Here is a 19,365-nt window from a genome sequence, read left to right as displayed (position 1 = left end):
CGTCATCTATGAAAGAGACATATAGACATATCTGGCGGATTTCTGAGTTCGAGGCCAGCCTGGTCTACAGAGTGAGTTCCAGGACAGCCAGGGCTACACAGAGAAATCCTGTCTTGAAAAACAAAATACAAAAAACAAACAACAAAAAAAATACAGTATTGAAAGAGTAATTTATATTGCATCAGGCATTATAATTGATTTAAGGCAAATGGGGGAGTGTATACAAGTTCTATGAAGGCTTACAACTTATTTAATTTTTATTACATTTATTTGTTGGGGGAGTGTGGGTGGCATAGCAGCACTATTGTGGATGTCAGTACATCAGAGGACAACTTAATGGGCGTTGGTGATTGACATTCCACTCTGGGGTTCTGGGAATCAAACTCAGATCCTTCCTCTGAGACACATCTCTCAGTGTAGCCCTGACTGTCCCGGAACTCACTCCATACACCAGCTGGCCTCAAACTCACAGAGATCTGCCTGCCTCTCCTCCCATGTACCACCATGACAAGCTTCCTTGCTTAGTTTTTGAGACAGGTTCTCATGTATTCCAGGCTGGCCTTGAACTGATTATATAGCCAAGAATAATCGTGAACTCCTGGTCCTCCAGTCTCACTACCCCAGTGCAGGAGGTACAGCACCACTCCAGTTTATGCAGTACTGGAGTTGGAACCCAGAGCCTCATGTGTGCTAGGCAAGAACTCCACCACCAGAGCTGCAGCCACAGCCCTGCAAATGCTACATTTGCAAAAATTACATAGGTTGGGCATGGTGATGCGCACCTTTGATCCCTGCACTTGGCAGGCAGATAGAGGTGGATCTCTGCAAGTTCGACTACTCTATGGAGACTTCAGAACAGCTGGGGCTATCTTGAAAAACCTTGTCTAAGTGTATGTGTGTGTGCGCCTGTGTGTGTGTGTGCGCCTGTGTCTGTGTGTGTGTGTGTGTGTGTGTGTGTGTGTGTTTGCCTGCATACATATGTGCACCATACATGTATCCTGTAAAGGCCAAAAGAATGGCTCTGATCCCCTAGAACTGGAGTTATAGCCAATTATGAGCTGCCATGTGGGTGCTGGGAACCACACTCTGGTCCTCTGCAAGAACAGCCAGTGCTCTCAACCACTGAGTCATCTCTTCACCCCAAAATTGATCAAAGATTTTGGATGTCAGCTTGGAATTCAAGAACCAATCCCCTCTGAACAAACTTCTAAAATCCTTAGAATTTCATGAGTGTGGATGTTTGTTTTTTTTTGTAAATTAGTCACACAATGAGTAGTTTCTTGATTTATTTTTACTCTATCTGTTTGTATGTATGTGTGTATATTTGTGTTGTGTGTACATGCATTTTCATGTTTCTATGTATGTGCATGCACATGTGTATTTGTGTGTTTGTGAGTACGTGTATGCATTCGCCTTCTTTGTGTATGTTTGACTTCTCTGCATGCATGTGTGTTTGTGTATATGTGTGTGCACAGGTGTATGTGTGAGAGAGAGGAAGAGGAGAGAAAGATGGGCAGTACAGAAGAGGCCATCCTAGGACATCAGATCTTCTGGAGCTGGAGTTAGTTGCTGCTGTGAGCTCCCTGGGAATGGACATGGGACCTCTGGAGGAGCAGAAGCACTCAGTAGCCCTAAGCTGGGCCCCCTCTGCATCCCAGTGGCAGTGCACTTGTGCTTCATGTCGAGCCACTTTAACAAGGAGCTCTCTGGAATACCCTGCATCTATGCTAGTTAGCGGATTCTGGGTCAGACATCTACATAGCTGCTGGATGGGGGCAGATCACCTAAAAGACCAAACCCAGTATCTAGGGAAGATGTAAGCCTGACACCCACTCATCAGGGAGGGCCAAGCATCTGGTCATGAGAGCTGTTCTGAGGCTGGGGAGATGGCCCAGTCAATAAAGTGTTTGCCATACAAGCATGAAGACATGAGTCTGGGTCCCCAGCTCCTTCCCACGGTGGAGGATCTCAGTGCATAAAGGTGCTTGTCGCCAAGTCAGATGACCTGAGTTTTGTCATCAGGGCCTACGTGATGGCAGGAAAGAGCCAAATTCTTCAAGTTTTCCTCTGACCTCTACATATGCACACCATAGTGCCGCCCTCCTGCAAATAAATACATTTGAGAAATAAAAATAATAAGGGAGAAGGATTAAGGACTAGAGATGTCTACCTCTGGTCTGTGCAAACTGGGCTCTTGGTCAGTGAGCAGGCAGCTCTGGCCGTGGCTCTTGGTCAGTGAGCAGGCAGCTCTGGCCGTGGCTCTTGGTGGTGCTGAGACTGAGGCACTCAAGAGAGGGGCCGGAGCTGGAGTCTGTTGTCAAGAACTAGGCTTGGGACTCCACTGTTGCTCTCTTCTGGCCATTGATAAGTTATACCTTCATAACTAAGCTATGAGCAGGAGCAGACTGAAGGGGGACTTTTCTAGAGTTCCATGAATTACCCCAACAAATCATGACATTCCAACTGGGACCTAACAGACAGATACAGATAGCCACAGGCGTCAGGAGTGGAAAGAGCCTTCTGCAGCCCTTGGTTTACTGGGTTAGAGGCTCATTCCAGGCAGATATTTTTCTGAGTCCTATAGGACTAACTGAAATGGCAGTATGTGACGTCTGTGAACCTAAGGAGAGTCAGAGGGGCTGATGCTCAGCTTGTGGGGAGGGCTTTGGACCCCAGCACTTGGGAAGCAGAGGCAGGTGAATCTCTGAGTTTGAGGCCACCCTGGTGTACACATGAATTTCAGGGCAGCAAGGGATACATAGTGAGATCCTGTCTTGTAAGAAAACAAGCCAGAGAGGCCAGGAATGAGCAGTGTGGGGGCCTAGAGAGAGACTGCGTGATGGAGTGTAGCCAGCCAAATCAGGTGGTACAGGAACCTCAAAGGGACCACTGGCTTTGGCCCTGAAAGTCACAGTACTTTCTGGTGACACATAGTTTCCAGCTCCACCACTCCCCATGTTTTCGCATGAGTGGGGGTGGAGGCCGGTGGATAATCTAGAATGTCATCCTCATAAATGTCATGTACCTCCTTTGAGACAGGCTCCTCCCTGGCCTTGGTGGGTAGTCATACATGTGTACCACTAAGCATGACCTGACATTTCTAAATTGTTTACATGTTATTAGTATGTGTGTAGTGTATATCTAGCATGTGTATGGCTGGGGCGGGGCACTAAGGGGCATGTATGCCATAGAGCACACACAGAGGTCAAAGGGCAACTTTGTGGAGTTGATTCTGCTCTCCACATACGAGCTGTGTTACTTTTTCTTTTTTCCTTTTGGTTTTTTCGAGACAAGATTTCTCTGTGTAGCCCCGACTGTCTCTGGAACTCACTCTATAGACCAGGCTGGCCTCGAACTCAGAGAGATCCATCTTGCTCTGCCTCCTGAGTGCAGGGATTAAAGACCACTGCCTGGCCAATTAGTTACTTTTCTGTTACTGAGATCATGACCAAAGAGACTTTGGAGGAAAGAGTTGATTCTGACTGACAGTTGCAGAGACGTTAGGAGTCCACCTGGTGGGAAAGCATGGGCACACGCAGCAGCCATGGCAGCCAGGCATGAAGCGAAGAGCTTTCATCTACAAATGCAAACATAAGCAGAGAGCAGATTGAAAGCCAAGGAGGCCGTGTAACCTCAAATTCTGCCCCCACTGACATACTTCCTGCAGCAAGGCTGTACAACTTAAACTTCTCCAAACAGTGACACCAGCTGGGGACCAAGTGCTCAAGTGCCTCAGCCTATGAGGACATTTACCACTCAGATCACCACATCTGGGTTCCAGGAACCAAACTCTAGTAGCAAGACTTGCATGGCAAATGCCTTTAGCCATCTCACTGGTTGATACACAGAAATTTAAAGATTTGTTTTTATTTTATGAGTGTTTAGTCTGTTTGTATGTAAGTATATCACATGTGTGCAGTACTCATAGAGGCTAGAAAAGGGTGTCAGATCCCCTTCAACTGGAGTTACAGACTAGATTGAGCCACCGTATGAGTGCTGGGACCTGAACCCTGGTCATCCCCGGTGAGCAGTCTTTCCAGTCCCCATGCATGGTATTTTAACATGGGCTCTAGGGGTGGACCTCAAGTCCTTCTATTTATAAAACAAGCACGTTAAGCCAAGCCACCTCCCCAGCTAGTAACTGTCTCCTTTCTTCTCCCTGCAGTGAGCAATGGCCTGGTGGCAGGCAGCTCTGACTCGTCCAGCTCGAGCTCCAGCTCTGACTCAGAGGAGCCTCCTGAGACCCAGCCAGCCAAAGCCTCCGCTGCTGCTGCGGCTCTCACTCCCACCAGCCCCACGGGCAGCAGTGGGCTTATCACTCAGGAAGGAGTTCACATCCCCTTTGACGTCCACCACGTGGAGAGCCTGGCTGAGCAGGGCACCCCTCTGTGCCAAAACCCTGCAGGCAGTGGGCCTGAGGCCCTGGAGACGGTGGTGTGTGTGCCAGTTCCCATGCAAGTGGGCACAGGCCCCGGCACCCTCTTTGAGAACATGCCCCAGGAGGCACTGGGTGAGGTGGTGGCCAGCTGCCCAGTGTCAGGCATGGTGCCTGGCTCCCAGGTGATCATCATTGCTGGTCCTGGCTATGACGCCCTCACAGCCGAGGGCATCCGCCTCAATGTAGCTGCTGGCGGCGGCACTCCCAGCAGCAGCCTGGGTGAGGAGGTGCCCTGTGCCATGATGGAGGGTGTGGCAGCCTACACACAGACGGAGCCCGAGGGCACCCAGTACAGCACCATGGACACCACCTCCATAGCCAGCACTGAGACCAAGAAAGGTCTGGGGTGCCACCGTGGCCTCTGGCAGGGGGTGGGAAGGGTGGCAGAGGGGAAGGAGTAGCCCTCGAAGTGAGCTCCTTGACAGCCTTATCCCCACAGACACCGCCCCGTGTCACCCCGTAGAGAAGGAGGACCTGTATATGCTCAAGGAGGAGAAAGAGGATTCAGTGGCCCCTGAGCTGGCAGAACTGGCAGCCACGGTGCCTGAGAATACAGAGGCAGAAGTGGATGGAGAGGAATTGGACAGCAGTGAAATGTCAGCCATCATCTACGAGATTCCCAAGGAGCCCGAGAAGTGGGTGCTAGGGTAGATGGGTTGGGACCAAGGGCAAGGGGCAGCTGCAGGTTATAGCCCACTGGGGACTGGCACCCTGATGCCACAGGCCCCTTCTCTCCAGGAGACGGCGGAGCAAGCGGTCCCGGGTGATGGATGCTGATGGCCTGCTGGAGATGTTCCACTGTCCATACGAGGGCTGCAGCCAGGTGTATGTGGCTCTCAGCAGCTTCCAGGTGAGGCCACCCCCAGGCAGGCCCATTGTTGGGCCCAGCTGGCCAGGCCATGTGGCTGCAATAGAGGGCTCTACCAGGTATCAGTGGTGTAGGCCCTACCTCCGTGAGCTGGCCTTGCTTGACTTCTGACTTCCTCGAACCCATGTTTGCAGACACAGGTATAGCCAGCCTGGTCTGACCAGCATCTCTCTCCCAGGTCACGCCCTTGACCTTGGACTGTCCCAGCCCCAGCACTAGCCATGCATGGGAGCTCCAGATCCTTATATAATTAGAACTTTCCCCATAGCTCACCTTCTATAGTGTGGATAGTGTATATACCATGGGGGCAGAGTGGTGTTTCCTCATCTCTTCACACAGAAGGCAGCACCAGGAAGCCTTTGAACTTGCTGAGAACGTTTTAATCACCTAGGCTGTGCTCATGGGTGAGAGAGAGACAGCGAGGAAAGAGCGAGAAAAGAAAAAAGAGACTCAAATCTCCCAGGGGCAGTCCAGCACTTGAGAGGCATCAGCCAGCTTTGTGCTCTGGAGCCTCGGTTTCCTCCCCAGCACTGGGCTAGCAGCAGGAGCCTACCGAGGTTAACTGGAACTGAGCCAGGATTGGAAAAGCTGCTTTTTGACCCCAGTACTCCTGTCCAAGCTGGACACTAGGATGCCTCTTCCACTTCCCGGTCTAGGCCAGCTATGGCTTATGTCCTGGCTACCTGCATGTCTCCCCACTTTAACAGCCCCCCCCCCCCGTGGTCCCATGACACCTACTCCTGCCCCTCTCACCCTTAGAACCACGTCAACCTTGTGCACCGAAAAGGGAAGACCAAAGTGTGCCCTCACCCTGGCTGTGGCAAGAAGTTTTATTTATCCAACCACCTGCGACGCCACATGATCATCCATTCAGGTCAGGCCCTGCCAGCTAGAACCCATAGGCCAGGTGTAGTGCACATGTGTAAATCCGAGCATTCAGGAAGCCTGGGCTGTACCGTGAACTCCCACATTCGTACCTGTACCCGGCACTGGTTTTCATGTGCAGTTGTCCTGAATCCCGAGACGGGTCATATGCAAGTTCATTTTAGCTTGGCAGTTGACACCATGTGTCAGAAGCCCTCTTCCTACCTGCTGTCACTCCAGCGGATGTTGGCGGGTGGGGGTGGGGAGAGCTTGCTCCTTGTAGCCACCTCTACTGGGCAGGGTCCTGAGGCCGCTGCCACCTGCAGGCGTCCGCGAGTTCACCTGTGAGACCTGCGGCAAGTCTTTCAAGAGGAAGAATCACCTGGAGGTGCACCGGCGCACGCACACTGGGGAGACGCCCCTGCAGTGAGTGTCAGCGCTCCGGAGGGAGGGAGGTGACCTGAGCGGGTTGCAGGGGAGGCTCAGCCCACGGTCAACTGCCCTTGGGCCCCCTCTCCTGCTACGCAGGTGCGAGATTTGCGGGTACCAGTGCCGGCAGCGCGCTTCGCTCAATTGGCACATGAAGAAGCACACAGCGGAGGTGCAGTACAACTTCACGTGCGATCGCTGCGGGAAGCGCTTCGAGAAGCTGGACAGTGTCAAGTTCCACACGCTCAAAAGCCACCCGGACCACAAACCTACCTGACGTGCCCATGCCCGTGGACCTCAGCCTCTATTTATTTGTACTCTTGGACATTATGTCCAGACCTATCAGAGCCCTAGACAGCCACTGGGGCTGCCCCAACCGCAGGCCGGAAGGAGGCATTCCCACTCTTCCCTGGGCAGGTGCCCCTCCCTGCCCCATTACTCACCACCCATGGAGCTGGCACATGGGACTGCACTGCTGAACTGTCAAGAGCGCAGAATGAGATTAAAGAGAAAAAAGAGTTGCCCTTCCCCTAAGCCTGGATAATTGTGGGCACTGGGCATCCCTTTGTGACCAATTAACCTGCTCTCTTCCTGACCCCTAGGTTGGGGGTGGCTGCCTTTGGATAACACACAAGGATGTTTTCTGTTAGCCTCTGCTCCCATGGGTAGGGGATGGGGACTAGAATCCTGATGCCCACACCTCCCATCCCTTGCAGAATGTTTGCTCCTGGCCCAGAGAATTGTGGGAGGAGCTAAGCTGTTGAACAAACGTTTGGAAACTCCAATGTAGACAAGCATCAGGCAAAAAGTGGAGTGATGGGTTGTGTTAGGAACCTCCCCTGAGGAGGTGGCTTTTGCTCTTGAATGACAGAGAATCCATCCCTGTATGGGAGGACTCAGTGTGTTCCTGGAACAGGACACCGTGGGATAACAATTGCCTTGGACCCACTGCGTGCGGGGAGAAGTAGGTGCCACCACCAGGTGGTGCGCGAGCCGTTTGTCTATTTGGATGGAATAGTAGCTGCCACGTGACCCAGGGGAGCACAGCCGCGAGCTCTGGCACGTGCCCTTGGGAGCCTTGCGGCGCCACGCGCAGATTGGCCCCGAGGGAGTGGCAACAAGACCCAATTCCCACTTGGGACTCGGGGGTACATCAGCCTGGTGCAGAATTAACGGGGCTGGTCTAAGCTCTCCAAGAGCCAGTTGTCTTACTCTGGCAAGGGGAGCAGGCAGTTTCCATGGGAACCACGGTGGGGCCTTTGCACCAGGAGTAACCTGGCTGCAGACTGACTGCCAGCCAAGGGGAACTCGGGGTCAAGGGTGAGCTATGGTTTGGGCGAGGCCCTGCTTCCGCAGCCAAGTTGCCCTAAAAACCTCGGAGGAGCCACTCCGGAACCTGCTTTGCCATCGCCCCTACTGTGTGGATCACTGTGATTAGCCCGCCCTCTCCAGAGTGTACGCCCTCTCATTGGTTCAATCTCAGAGCTTCTTACAATTGGGTCTCTCGAGAGCCATTTCTGATTGGTTAAATCAGGCTGATTCGCACTCTAGACAAACCGGATCCTGAAGGGGCGTACAAGAATAAGAATAGGACCGCTGAGACAGCTCATGGGTGAAGGCGTCTACCTCCCTCTCCCCCCCCCCCCAATATTGGCTGAGTTCGATTCCAGGGCGCCACATTTGGAAGAGACCAAGATCCTGAAAATTGTCCTCTGACCCACACCCATGCACCATGACACGCGTGCATGCACGCGCACACACATGCATGCACACAGAAAATGTTAATTAAAAAAAAAAAGAATGAGGTTAGGCTAGGTATTTGTGACTCTGGCTGCTCCCAGCAGCGCTTTCCCACCCCGTCAGATCGCTGTCTGTGGTGCTGAAGCCTTGCGTGAGCCCCCAACCCCCATCCCGCTCCAGCAAATGTTCTAAACATTAAAGGAGGTGTTGCCACTCCAACCTCCTTTAAAAAGAAAAATTAAAAATAAAAAAATAAAAGAATAAAAAGCGTGCTTTCACAGGACAACCAATCACACGCCCAAAAAGCCAAACAATTAATCAGTACGACTCCCAAGTCCTGCTTATCCAAGTTTGGATACCTATTTATGGCCTCTTAAGCTGTATGAGTCTAATGGGGATCGATCATAAGGAACCTTTAGCACAAACCTCTTCACCTGCTTCGGAGCAATGTGATGTCCCCCTGGTAGGAAAGGTGCTAGCGCCCACATTCTGAAGTCTAGAGTACTTGGCACACTTAAAACCAACATAATGCGTGTCCTTCCAAGGATGATAAAGACCACCCTAAATGCTCAATCACTTCCTCACCACCACTTTTCCTTTCTTTTTTCTGTTGCTGTTCTTGTTTGGATTTTGTTCATTTTGCTACAAGATCTATGTAGCCCAGGCTGGCCTGGAATTCACTATATAACTGACCCTGACCTTGAGATTCTGACTCTTTTGCCTCAGCACCCCCAGTGTTGTGATCCCAGGCTTGCAGCACCATGTGAAGCTTATGTGTTGCTAGGGATCCGATATGGGGTTTCATGTGTGCTGTAACTAAACCAATCCTCAGCCCATTTTTTTAAAGTTATCACTATTAGTGTGTGTGTGCGTTCGTGTGAGTGTGTGTGTATGTGTGTGTGTGTGTACCGTGTAGAGTTGATTCTCTCCTTCCTCCTTTATATGGGTTCAGGGGATCACACTCAGGTTGCTACCTAGCATGGTGGCACATATCTTTCATTCCAACACTTGGGAGAGGCAGATGGTTACCTGAGTTGGAGGCCACCCTGGCCTATCAAGGAAGTTCCGGGACAGTTAGTACTACACAGAGGAACGGTATCTCAAACAAACAAACAAACAAACAAACAGAAAGCCCTCAGATTTCCAGACCTGTATGGCAAGAACCTCTTCTTGCTGAGCTATCTTTCCAGCTTCCTGCAGCCTTCTATTTTGTGTTGTTTTTGAGAAAGGGTCTCATGTAGCCCAGGCTGGCTTTGAACTCTCGATCACCCTGACTGTCTTCTAAAGTTGGCCTTACATCGCTTGCCTTACTTTTGTTTTGTTTGGTTGGTTGGATGGTTGGTTTGGGTTGGGTTTTTGTTTAGTTTTTCTTTTCTTTGTTCTTTCCTTTTTAAAAAAACCAGGGTCTCCTAAGCAGCACACCACAGCCTGAAGTTTGCTTCACAGCTACACAGCTTAAAGTGCGCTGGAGCCCATGCTAGACTCAAACTACCAATGACCTTCCTGGCTCACCACACCTAGTATTCTAATATCACCAGAGGCCATGTGGAGACAAAAACTATTCCCCTCGGATCTAGGAGCAGGGGTCTGAGTCTTTCCCAGCCCTCGCAGACATCACCCACCCACCCCTGATTGTGTTTGAGTCACCGAAGGCTGTCTTTTACCCCTTCAGAGTTAGGTGCTGGACTGACGAGGGGAACCCAATTTGTCTGTAAAGCTAAAGTAATACTCGAGAGGGGTGTCAAGACTGGACTCAGAGTCCGCAGGCAAGAAAGAGCCAAGATCTGAGGCCTCATCCTATTCTCTTTAGGCACGCAGAGTCTAGGCCCGCGCGCAGTCGCTTCCACCTGCCGCGCCGTCGGGAGCCGGGAGGAGGCGGAGACCCACCGTCTCAGCCAATGAGCGACGCCGGCGCAGGCAGCTGCCGCTATAAAGGGCTGGGGGCGGCGGCAGTGCGACCCAGAGCGCAGAGCGCGCAGCGCGGGCCGGTGGGAGGGAGGGAGGGCGGGCGAGAGGAGAGGACCCATCACCCGGCACGGGACAGGCCGGACAGAGGGCCCGCCGCAGAAGGCAGAGCTGCCGAGATCTCAGTCACAGAAAGAGCGACTTCTTCAGGCCCCGCGGGGCCGCGCTCCGGACACCCTCCACTGCGCGCCCGCTCCCTCCATCCACCTGCCGCCCGGGGTCTGGCCGTCGAAGCGCGCATCCCCAGGCTTGGGTCAGTTCCCAGCCTTCGAGGGCGCCGCCGCCTCCATCTCCTCCTCTGTAGCGGCCGCAGACGCAGACGCCCGGGCGGGACCCCGGCGTGAGCACCAGGCGCCCCCCTAGGAGTGCACGACTCCCGGAGCCGCCCTCGATACGGACCGCGCCCGCCGGGCACACAAGAATGGTCACTGTAGGTACTCCCTTGTCGCCGCGAGACGAACACCGGAGGGAGGGGCGGAGGCTGGCACCACGGAAACGCGGGGGGTGGGGGGGTAGGACCAGGCCTAGCTAGGCCTGGGTGGGGGGGTAGGACCGCGCCTCGGGCCTGAGAGTGGCCAGAGCCGCATCCGGAGTTTTGGGGAGTGGAGCCTGGTCCGAGAGGCTTTGGAGAGCCAGGCTGTGTACAGGGTGCCCTCGGCCACCCGGTGGTCCTTGTGGCTCCTCACTGGAAGACTGTGGGGGAGGGGCCTCGGCGGCGGAGGATGCTTCCAGCATCCCAGGCCCAGACCCGCAGGCCGCCAAGGAGGACGAGGGCCACGATCGCCTACTGTTGGTCCGGGTAACGCCACTCGGCCTTCTCTGAGAGCTTTTTTGGGGGGAGGGGAGATGTAGAGGCGGGGTGGCGTCGGATCGCGCTGCTCTAGGCCCGAGCCGCACCCGAGAGGCGGGCATCTTCGTCCTCGAACCCCGTCGACCTTGCGGCAAGCGGGGAGGGGAAGAGGAGGGGGCGCCCTGAGGCCTCGCGGCCGTCGCCGTGGTCCCTTTGTCTCTCCGCCGGGCCGTAGCCTCGCGCGGGGCCTTGGGGCTGCGGGGGGGTAGTGCGGGAGGGGGCTCCCCGTTTCCCGGCCGCTGCCTCCAGGTGAGGGCGTCCGGGGCTGCAGCAGTACTCCATAGGGCCTGCTGCACGCGCCCTCCCCGGTCAGGGCTCCGGGCCGCAGGGTGACCTTGAACGCGCCCGCAAATCGGGCCGCCCGGCCGGCGCACGGTTGCTTTCAGCAACCTCGGAGCTGGTCAGCTCCCGAACTCACGGCCCCGCCCGACATGCCACGCCCTGTCGTGCCACGCCCATCCAGGCCCCGCCCCTAGGCCCCCTGGACCTGTCCTCAAGCGAGCCCTGGGACCTCCACCCGGCAGCCCGGGCGTGTCCCGGGGCGGGGCTGGCCAGTGCTCACCGCACCCTGGCTCCACCCCCGCCTCCCTGAGCGACTAGCTCCCCGCGCCGCCGAGCGTCCTTTGTCTGGTCCCCGCGCCCAGCCTACCTTTTCTGCTCTTCGGAGATCTCTTCCTGTGTGTCTCTGAACACCAAGTGTTGTACCCGGCCTCCTTTTCGAGTCGTGGTGTGCACGGTGGTGGTCGGAAAGCTCAGTAGTCCATCTTGAGTCTCCTCTCTCCTGGGCCCGGGCACCAGGCCACCTGGCTTTAAGAAAGGACTACCTCCTCCCCATGCCCTCCCAAGGGCTCAGCTTGCTGTGTGACCTCAGGCTGTTTTCTTACCATCTCTGGGCCTCAAGGTGCTCATCCAGGTCTGAGAACAGGAATGTAGCCTCCTGGAGACTCTCAGAACCCCTACAATATACCTCCAAGACTTCCCTCATCTGTTCTGTTTGAAAAGAGGAGAGGGTGTGGTCAGAGGTTACAGCAGGGCCTGGAAACCCTTGGAGGCCTGGAATTACCACTGGTGGTGGTGGGGACACTCAAGAAGGGTCTTGAGGATAGACCAGGAGGAAGAGAGGGGATGCCGGATTCAGTGGGGCCCCTTGTAGATTAGAAGTAGAAGGAAAAGGGCTCAGCTCGTCTGCACCACGTGGTGGCCCTGACTGCTGTGCTTAGATGGCCACTCAAAGCCCTATTGTCACCAGTATCCAGGCATCTGTCACTGTGACTGGGGGCCAGAGGCCCAGCTGGAGGCCAAGGGGGTCTGAGGAGCAAGTGGCTTTAGGTGTGTTGTTGACAAATTCCTACTTCAGCTGTGTGTGACTGGGGGTAAGGGCAGTTACAAAGAGGGAGTCTGGGGGTGGGGGGCCGGCAGAAAAGAGAAAGAGCGAGGGGGACCTTTAAACCTAGAGTGGGAAACAGGCCCACAGGAGGAGCCGGAGAGGGAAGGGGAGAAGGTCCTCATCAGTCAGCCTTGCCTCTCCTGTCCCCCCTCCTTTCTGTCCTGGACCAGGGCAGGCCGGGTGTGGCTTCTGCCAATCCGATCCCCATTATCAGCTTAGGCTCAATTGGTTCAGCTGTGAAATGAACACCCAGCCCTGCCCAGCTAAGCTGGCACACGGCAAGGCAAGGCAAGAGAAGTGGTGAGACAGGCGCAGGTTGGGCAGCGAACCCCTCGGAACTAACACAGCCTGGTATCCCCAGTGTCCTTAAAGCTGTGGGCAGGATGACTGCCAGGTAAACTGTGGGCAGGCAACTCCATAGACACTGGGGGTCGTGTGTCATGCTGACTCAAGGCTGGCAATATGGCTCAGCAAGTGCTTACAACCAACTGGGCCAACCTGAGTTTCATCCTTGGAACACACAGATGGAAGGAAAGAACCAACACCCAAAGTTGTCCTTACATCTCCACACAGGTGCAGGAGCACACACAGGCATACACGCACAGGCCTGTGTAGACTCCAGAGCAAACATGAAATTCCTCACTAAGAAATGGAACAAATGCTCTCTACACTTTTCTCTATAGCACTGGAAGTCTAAAAACATGGAGCTGGGCGTGGTGGCACATTGCCTTTGATCCCAGCACTTGGGAGGCAGAGGCCGGTGGATGTCTACTACTTCAAGGCCAGCCTGGTCTACAGAGTGAGTTTCAGGACAGCCAGGGCTACATAACGAGACCCTGTCTAGAAATAAAACAAAAATCCAAACTCCATATGCTCAGTGCCTGACACACAGTAGGGCTTCACTTCTGACAGTGAAGACAAAGAGTGCCCGGCGTGCACAGTGTCTCATGTTCAGCTCCCAGTCTCGTCCCCACAGACAGCAAAGCTCGGGGGCCCAGCTCACAGCAGGCACACAGCGCTGCATTGCTCTCTGGGACATTTGCTTATCTCTTGATTCAGTTTTGTTTGGAAGACAGACACCGTTCTGCATCAGGTTCTGGGGATTACAGGCAAGGGCTACCCTTCCAGTCTTGGCTTGCCAGTTTTGTTTTGTTTTGTGGTGGTTTTCGTTTGGTTTTGGTTTTGTACTGCTGGGGCTCAAACCCAGGCTTTCTGCTCTGCCACAGAGTTATGCTGTTGTGGCTGTTGTTACTGTTGTTGGCCTTTCGTTCTTTGATCCTGGGTTTTATTTTTAACTTTTATTACACTTTTAAATTAGTTTATTTCTGTGTGAAGATCAGAGGACAACTTGCAGGTTTTCTCTTGTGTGGATTCCAGGTGTCAAACTCAAGTTCTTGGTGGCAAGCTACTTTATCTGATGAGCCCTGGGTTTGAGTGTCTGCTCTGGCTTTTCACCCGGTGCAATCCCTGTGTTCGGTGGAGAAAAGACACTCATAATGTTCTGTGTTGGGAGAATTTCTAGAATTTTCTTATGAAAAAAAAAAAAAAAAAAACTGGGTAGAGGGCTCGGAGGTAGAGTGCCTGTCTAGTATGAGTGAGCCCCAAATTCAATTCCTGGTACTAAAAGACAAAACAGTCGATCAGACTAGCAAGAACAGGAGAGCAGGCTCTCGGAACACAGCTAAGCTATTGATATAGTATTATTATCAGGGAACCTGACTGCGGACCTTGAGGGGTTCACTGTCTGACAGCTATGCCCGTGGCAGACATTACTAATAAGCCTGGGATTTAATCAATGTGGAACATGTTCCTTTAGAGACTAGAGGTGGCTTTGTAGTCTCTGAGAGGATCACAGTAGGGCAGCCGCTTCCAGTTGACTTGGAGGTCAGGGTTGACTCTCTCTGATTCCTGTTCCTTCACCCTATTATCCCAGGATGCCCAGGGCTTTGCACATATGAGACAAGAGCTCCCACCACTGAACTACACCCAGCCTGTGTCAACCTTTCTCTAGGAGACAGAAAGGCAGCTGGGCCCAATGGCACACAACTGTCTCTATAGTTACAGGGGAGGTTGACAGAAGACCCTTTTTTTTTTTTTTTTTGATTTATTTATTATATGTAAGTACACCGTAGCTGTCTTCAGACACACAAGAAGGGGGTATCTGATCTCATTACAGATGGTTGTGAGCCACCATGTGGATTTGAACTCTGCACCTCTGGATGAGCAGTCGGGTGCTCTTACCTGCTGAGCCATCTCACCAGCCCCAGAAGACCCTTTTTAAACGTTACTCATTTATTTGTTTACATCCCAAGCGCTGCCCCCACTCCTACCGCCACCCCCCAGGTCCAGACATTTTAAACCAAGAACTCAGGAGCCACCACAAGGGCAGGATCTGGAGTTCGGCTGGGAGACTGCTTCTTGGCATACCACAAAGCCTGGAATGGACTCCCAGCTCAGCTCACGCAAACTAGGCATGCCTGTAAACCCCAGCCTCTGGAGGATGGAGATTGGAGGCTTGGACATTCAAGGTCAGGGACCAGGAGACAGAAGGCTCCGCAAGGCAAGTCAAGTCAATTGCCACCAAGCCTGGCCCCCTGGATTCAGGACCAAGGCATAGCAGAGAGAAAGCCCTTGTGAGTTGTCCTGGGATCTGTGCTCACCGAGGCAGAGCATTCTACATGACACTAAGCTGAGCAAGGCAGAGGCTAAGAACCTTAGGAATCTACAGAGCCCATAGCAGACACTGCTGACTGGACTCAATGCTTCCCAAGGCTGCTGCACTCTGTCCTCTGAGCTTAAGCAGTGTGGACGACAGGGTCTCACAAACTTTAGGCAGCGTATCTGAGGGTGCACATCCGGACATTGCGAGCTAGTGCCAGTCCTGCGTGGTTGGCAAGGATGCTCGACTCCCTCACCCACCGCATTCAAGAAAATTATTTTATTCGTGTGAATGTGATGGTGTGTGTGTGCACGTGTGCATGAGTGCACATGCTCGGGCGTGCTCATGTTACAGGAACCCTGTGAAGGTCAGAGGATGATGGTCTATTTTCTCCATCCACCTTTCCACAATGCCAAGGTGAATCTCTGGTCCTAGGACTACAAGAATGCCTTTATCCACTGAGCCACCTTACTGCCCCATCAAGCATTTGTTTGTAGTGTGTGTGTGTGTGTGTGTGTGTGTGTGTGTGTGTGTGTGTGTGTATGTGTTGACTGTATGCATGTTTATGTACACATATGTGCCTGGTAGTAGTACAGAGACCAGAAAAAGGCAATGAAAACACTGACCTGGAGATCAGTTATGAGCTGTCTGGTGGAAGCAACCAAGAACTATTAACTGCCCTCTAGCCCTTCAGCCACAATTTTTATGCTGCATCATTTTGTAGTTTTGCCTGGAATGTGGCATGCAGACCAGGCTGGCCTCAAGTTCCCCGAGATTCACCTGCTTCTGAAGTTAAAGTTGTGTGCCACCACCGTGCCCAGCATTTTTTTTTTTTTTTTTTTGAGTGGTAGGGCCTTGATGTGTCTACCGTGCTGGCTTTGAGGCAAACTTCCCATACTCCTGCCTCAGCTTCTCAAGTGCTAGGACTGTGCATGAGCCACTATGCATAGCTTGGGCAAACATTTCATTTCTATTTTTATTTGTTGACTGTGAGGGGAGTTGGGGAGTGTTTGCATGCATACCTTGGTAGCTGCCACAGTATGTGTGTAGAATTCAGAGAAGAGCTTGAAGTACTGGATCTTCCTCTATGTGGGCCCCAGGAACAGAACCCAGGTCTTCAGGCTCCGTGTAGGTGCCCTGACCTCAAATAAAAAGGAATCTCTAAGTTTCCTCTGTAACCTGACCACACGGAGTGTGGGCCTCCGGGTAGCAAGTATAGATGCCGCCAGGGGACTGGATCGCTGCAGATTTGCACGCCCATCTGGGAACAACCTAATCCCTGATGCCATTTCACAGGACCCGTGGGGATCGATGCTCTAACGTATCTTGTTGGTCCTGTTTTTGTTTTTGTTTGCCTAGAACTTTCTATGTAGACCAGGCTATCCTCTAACTCACAGAGATCTGCCTGCCTCTGCCAATCAGGTACTGAGATTAAAGGTACACACCACCACACCCAGCTCATTTTATTTTATTTTACTTTTTTAAAGATTATTATATCTAAGTACACTGTAGCTGTCTTCAGATGCACCTAAAGAGGGTGTCAGATCTCATTACGGATGCTTGTGAGCATGTGGGTTGCTGGGATTTGAACTCAGGACCTTTGGAAGAGCAGTCAGTGCTCTTAACCACTAAGCCATCTCTCTAGCCCCATTTTATTTTATTATTATTTTTAAACACACTCTTCTGTAGTCCAGGCAGGTCTTGATCGCCCTGTGTTCAGCTGCTTAGTGCTGTGGTAAGAGGCACAAGCCACCACCCTCCACTGGTTTTTGATGCACAGTTCAGTGTAACCCACGCTGGTCTTGAGCTGTAGTGGCAGTCTTCCTGAAGATCACCTAAGGCTACAAGAATTAGAGGCATTAACCAACACACCAGGATATTATTACAAAAGTCCCTATCCTGCTCTTCAGTCCTAGGCCCTAAACCCACTGCCTCACATGCTGGGCAAGCATCTCCACTCAAGCGTTGGTGATTTTTAAACCCATACTCTCTTTATTGAGAGCCAGGTTAATACACGCAGTTAGTATAACAAAAGTTGTATTTCACATGCTGAGGACCATCACTTAAGATTCACACTCTAAATTCCTAACTGTAGTCCTAAGCCTATCTCCCCAAGGCTCCTCATCTGTCTGCCCTGTCTTAGCTGAAGGTCAGGTCCAGTCTCTTAACAGAAGTCTCTGATTCAAGGGTCAGGATCCTGGGGAGACTCTCCAGTCACAGGGCAGATCAAGGAGGTGTCTCCCCAGATGTGCAGAACAGAGTATTGCTGTTGGTCTCTGCTGATCTACTGTCCAGTAGGCGACATGGGGTTCTAGAACTGTGTGTGAGTTATCCTGAGTGAGTGATGTCCCTGGGTTCTGGATATGAAGTGCAGCCTTGGTGTAGCTGGGCTCCTAAAGCTACTTTTACCTATATAAAAGGCATTTTTTTTACTATGCTCATTATGCTCACCATTTCTTTCTTTTATTTATTTACATGTATTTAGCATGGGTGTACATTAGTATGAGCGAATGGAGGTCGGAGGACAACTTCTGGGGGTCGGTTCTCCCTTATCTTATGGGCGCTGGGGGTCGAACTCAGGTTGGTAAGTTTGGCAGCAAGCACCTTTGCCTGCTGAACTGTCTTGCAGCCTCCTCTCTATCCACCACAGCCCAGAAGAGCTGGAGGCAGTGCTGGTCACTTTAGGGCATGGCACACACAACCAATAGAGACCCCAGCGCTCTGTCCAGCCAAACCGAGACCTAGTCCCCAAGGCCTGTAACACAGCCCACCCTTCAGAGTCACTACCAACCGCGTTGGGTTGTTTTGTTTTGTTTTCTAAGTGTAAGGGTGATTGTATCATCTGAGTGCAGTGCCTGGGGGCCGGAAGGTGTCCGATCCCCAGGACTGGAGCTACAGATGGTCATGAGCCATGAGCTACCATGTGACTGCTGGGACTCAAACCCTGGTCCGTCCTATGGGAGAGCAGCTGAGCCATCTCTCCAGCTGTCTTGATTTTGCTATGAGGTACAACAGAGCCTCGAGAATATAAGGGGCACGTTCAAAGACATCAACTGAGTGTCAAAGACAAGCCAGCATTAGCGACTGTCATCTCTCAGAGAGAATACTAACTTATTCTCCGGTGCAGAAAGGCCTGCATTTGAGGTCTAGTGCCAGCTGATGCTGTGTGACTCAGCAAGTTCCTTGCTGTCTCTGAGCCTGATTTCTCACCTGTCTTAACAGAATTAGCGCCTATTTCCCGGTGGGGTAGCCATAGAAGCTACCTATTTCCCGGTGGGGTAGCCATAGAAGCTACGAAGTGGGCCTAGCACAAAACCATTACCCTGCTAAAAACAGATTCTGCCTGACATTCGGGCACACACAATTAATCCCAGGATTCTGAAGGCCAAGGCAGGTGAATCTCTGTGATCAAGGGCAACTCAATCTTCACTTTGAGGTCCTGCCTCCAAATAAAGATGAGATTTTAAGGGGCACATTTTGTAAATGATTGTGTGGTTTTACAGTGTGAACTTTATAGAGGGCAACATCATGTTCCAGTGTCAAGCCTGAGTACCAAGCTGAGTTATATAGTGAATATAAGCTTAAGAAGTGCTGAGTGGAAGGGGCGGGGCTGAGTGGAAGGGGCGGGGCTCACTCTTTCCTGGTAGTGTGAGGCTCTGGGTTCAATTCCCAGATCCCAGTAAACAGATAAAAATCACCAAAGTACATTAAGCAATGTGCATGACCAGGTCAGAGAGGTGCTCAACAAGTGCTTGCTGCCAAACCTGCTGGCTGACCCGAGTTCAATCCTCAGGACCCACGTGGTAGAAGGAGAGAGCCAATTCCAAGTTGTCTTATGACCATCACATAAGTTAGGGTGTGCATGCACCCACACAAATATTCCTATTACAAATGAGTAGATAAAATAGTAAAAATTAAAAATAAATAAATAAAATGTGGTTAGAAGAATATTTGAGGTAGGGCATTACTATTGACCCTGTCTGCTTTGGAACTCCATGTATAGACCAGGCTGGCCTGGAACTCCCAAAGATCCATGTGCCTCTGCTCCTGAATGCTGGGATTAAACATGTTTGCCAACATCCTCACTCCAAACTTTAATAAAATAAATGTTTAGAACTAGACATGAAGCCAGGCGTGGTGGCGCACGCCTTTAATCCCAGCACTC

General features: G+C 52.2%; 2 protein-coding genes across 5 annotated transcripts in view; both read left to right on the top strand.

The window, feature by feature from the left end:
* Znf653 (zinc finger protein 653) overlaps window positions 1-7,176 on the top strand; it is a 19,189-nt gene extending 12,013 nt beyond the window's left edge. Inside the window, exons 4-9 of one of the 2 annotated variants that reach the window (XM_021206344.1) lie at window positions 4,166-4,777; window positions 4,878-5,073; window positions 5,177-5,288; window positions 6,066-6,180; window positions 6,497-6,596; window positions 6,699-7,176. In XM_021206344.1, coding sequence (XP_021062003.1) covers window positions 4,166-4,777; window positions 4,878-5,073; window positions 5,177-5,288; window positions 6,066-6,180; window positions 6,497-6,596; window positions 6,699-6,876 — 1,313 coding nt within the window. In that variant the 3' untranslated portion in view covers window positions 6,877-7,176. The remainder of the gene's footprint in view (window positions 1-4,165; window positions 4,778-4,877; window positions 5,074-5,176; window positions 5,289-6,065; window positions 6,181-6,496; window positions 6,597-6,698) is intronic. The other variant, XM_021206345.1, reaches the window with a different exon arrangement.
* A 3,137-nt stretch (window positions 7,177-10,313) lies between these two features.
* Elavl3 (ELAV like RNA binding protein 3) overlaps window positions 10,314-19,365 on the top strand; it is a 36,708-nt gene continuing 27,656 nt past the window's right edge. For 2 of the 3 annotated variants that reach the window (XM_021206143.2, XM_021206144.2), the window contains exon 1: window positions 10,326-10,734. In XM_021206143.2, coding sequence (XP_021061802.1) covers window positions 10,726-10,734 — 9 coding nt within the window. In that variant the 5' untranslated portion in view covers window positions 10,326-10,725. Of the gene's footprint in view, window positions 10,735-19,365 lie in introns of all 3 variants that reach the window. The other variant, XM_021206142.2, reaches the window with a different exon arrangement.

Source organism: Mus pahari, chromosome 10 (assembly GCF_900095145.1).
Source record: "Mus pahari chromosome 10, PAHARI_EIJ_v1.1, whole genome shotgun sequence".
NCBI classification, from domain to species: Eukaryota; Metazoa; Chordata; class Mammalia; order Rodentia; family Muridae; genus Mus; species Mus pahari.
The sequence above is the reverse complement of the archived record's forward strand: the minus strand, read 5'-3'. Positions and strand labels throughout refer to the sequence as shown.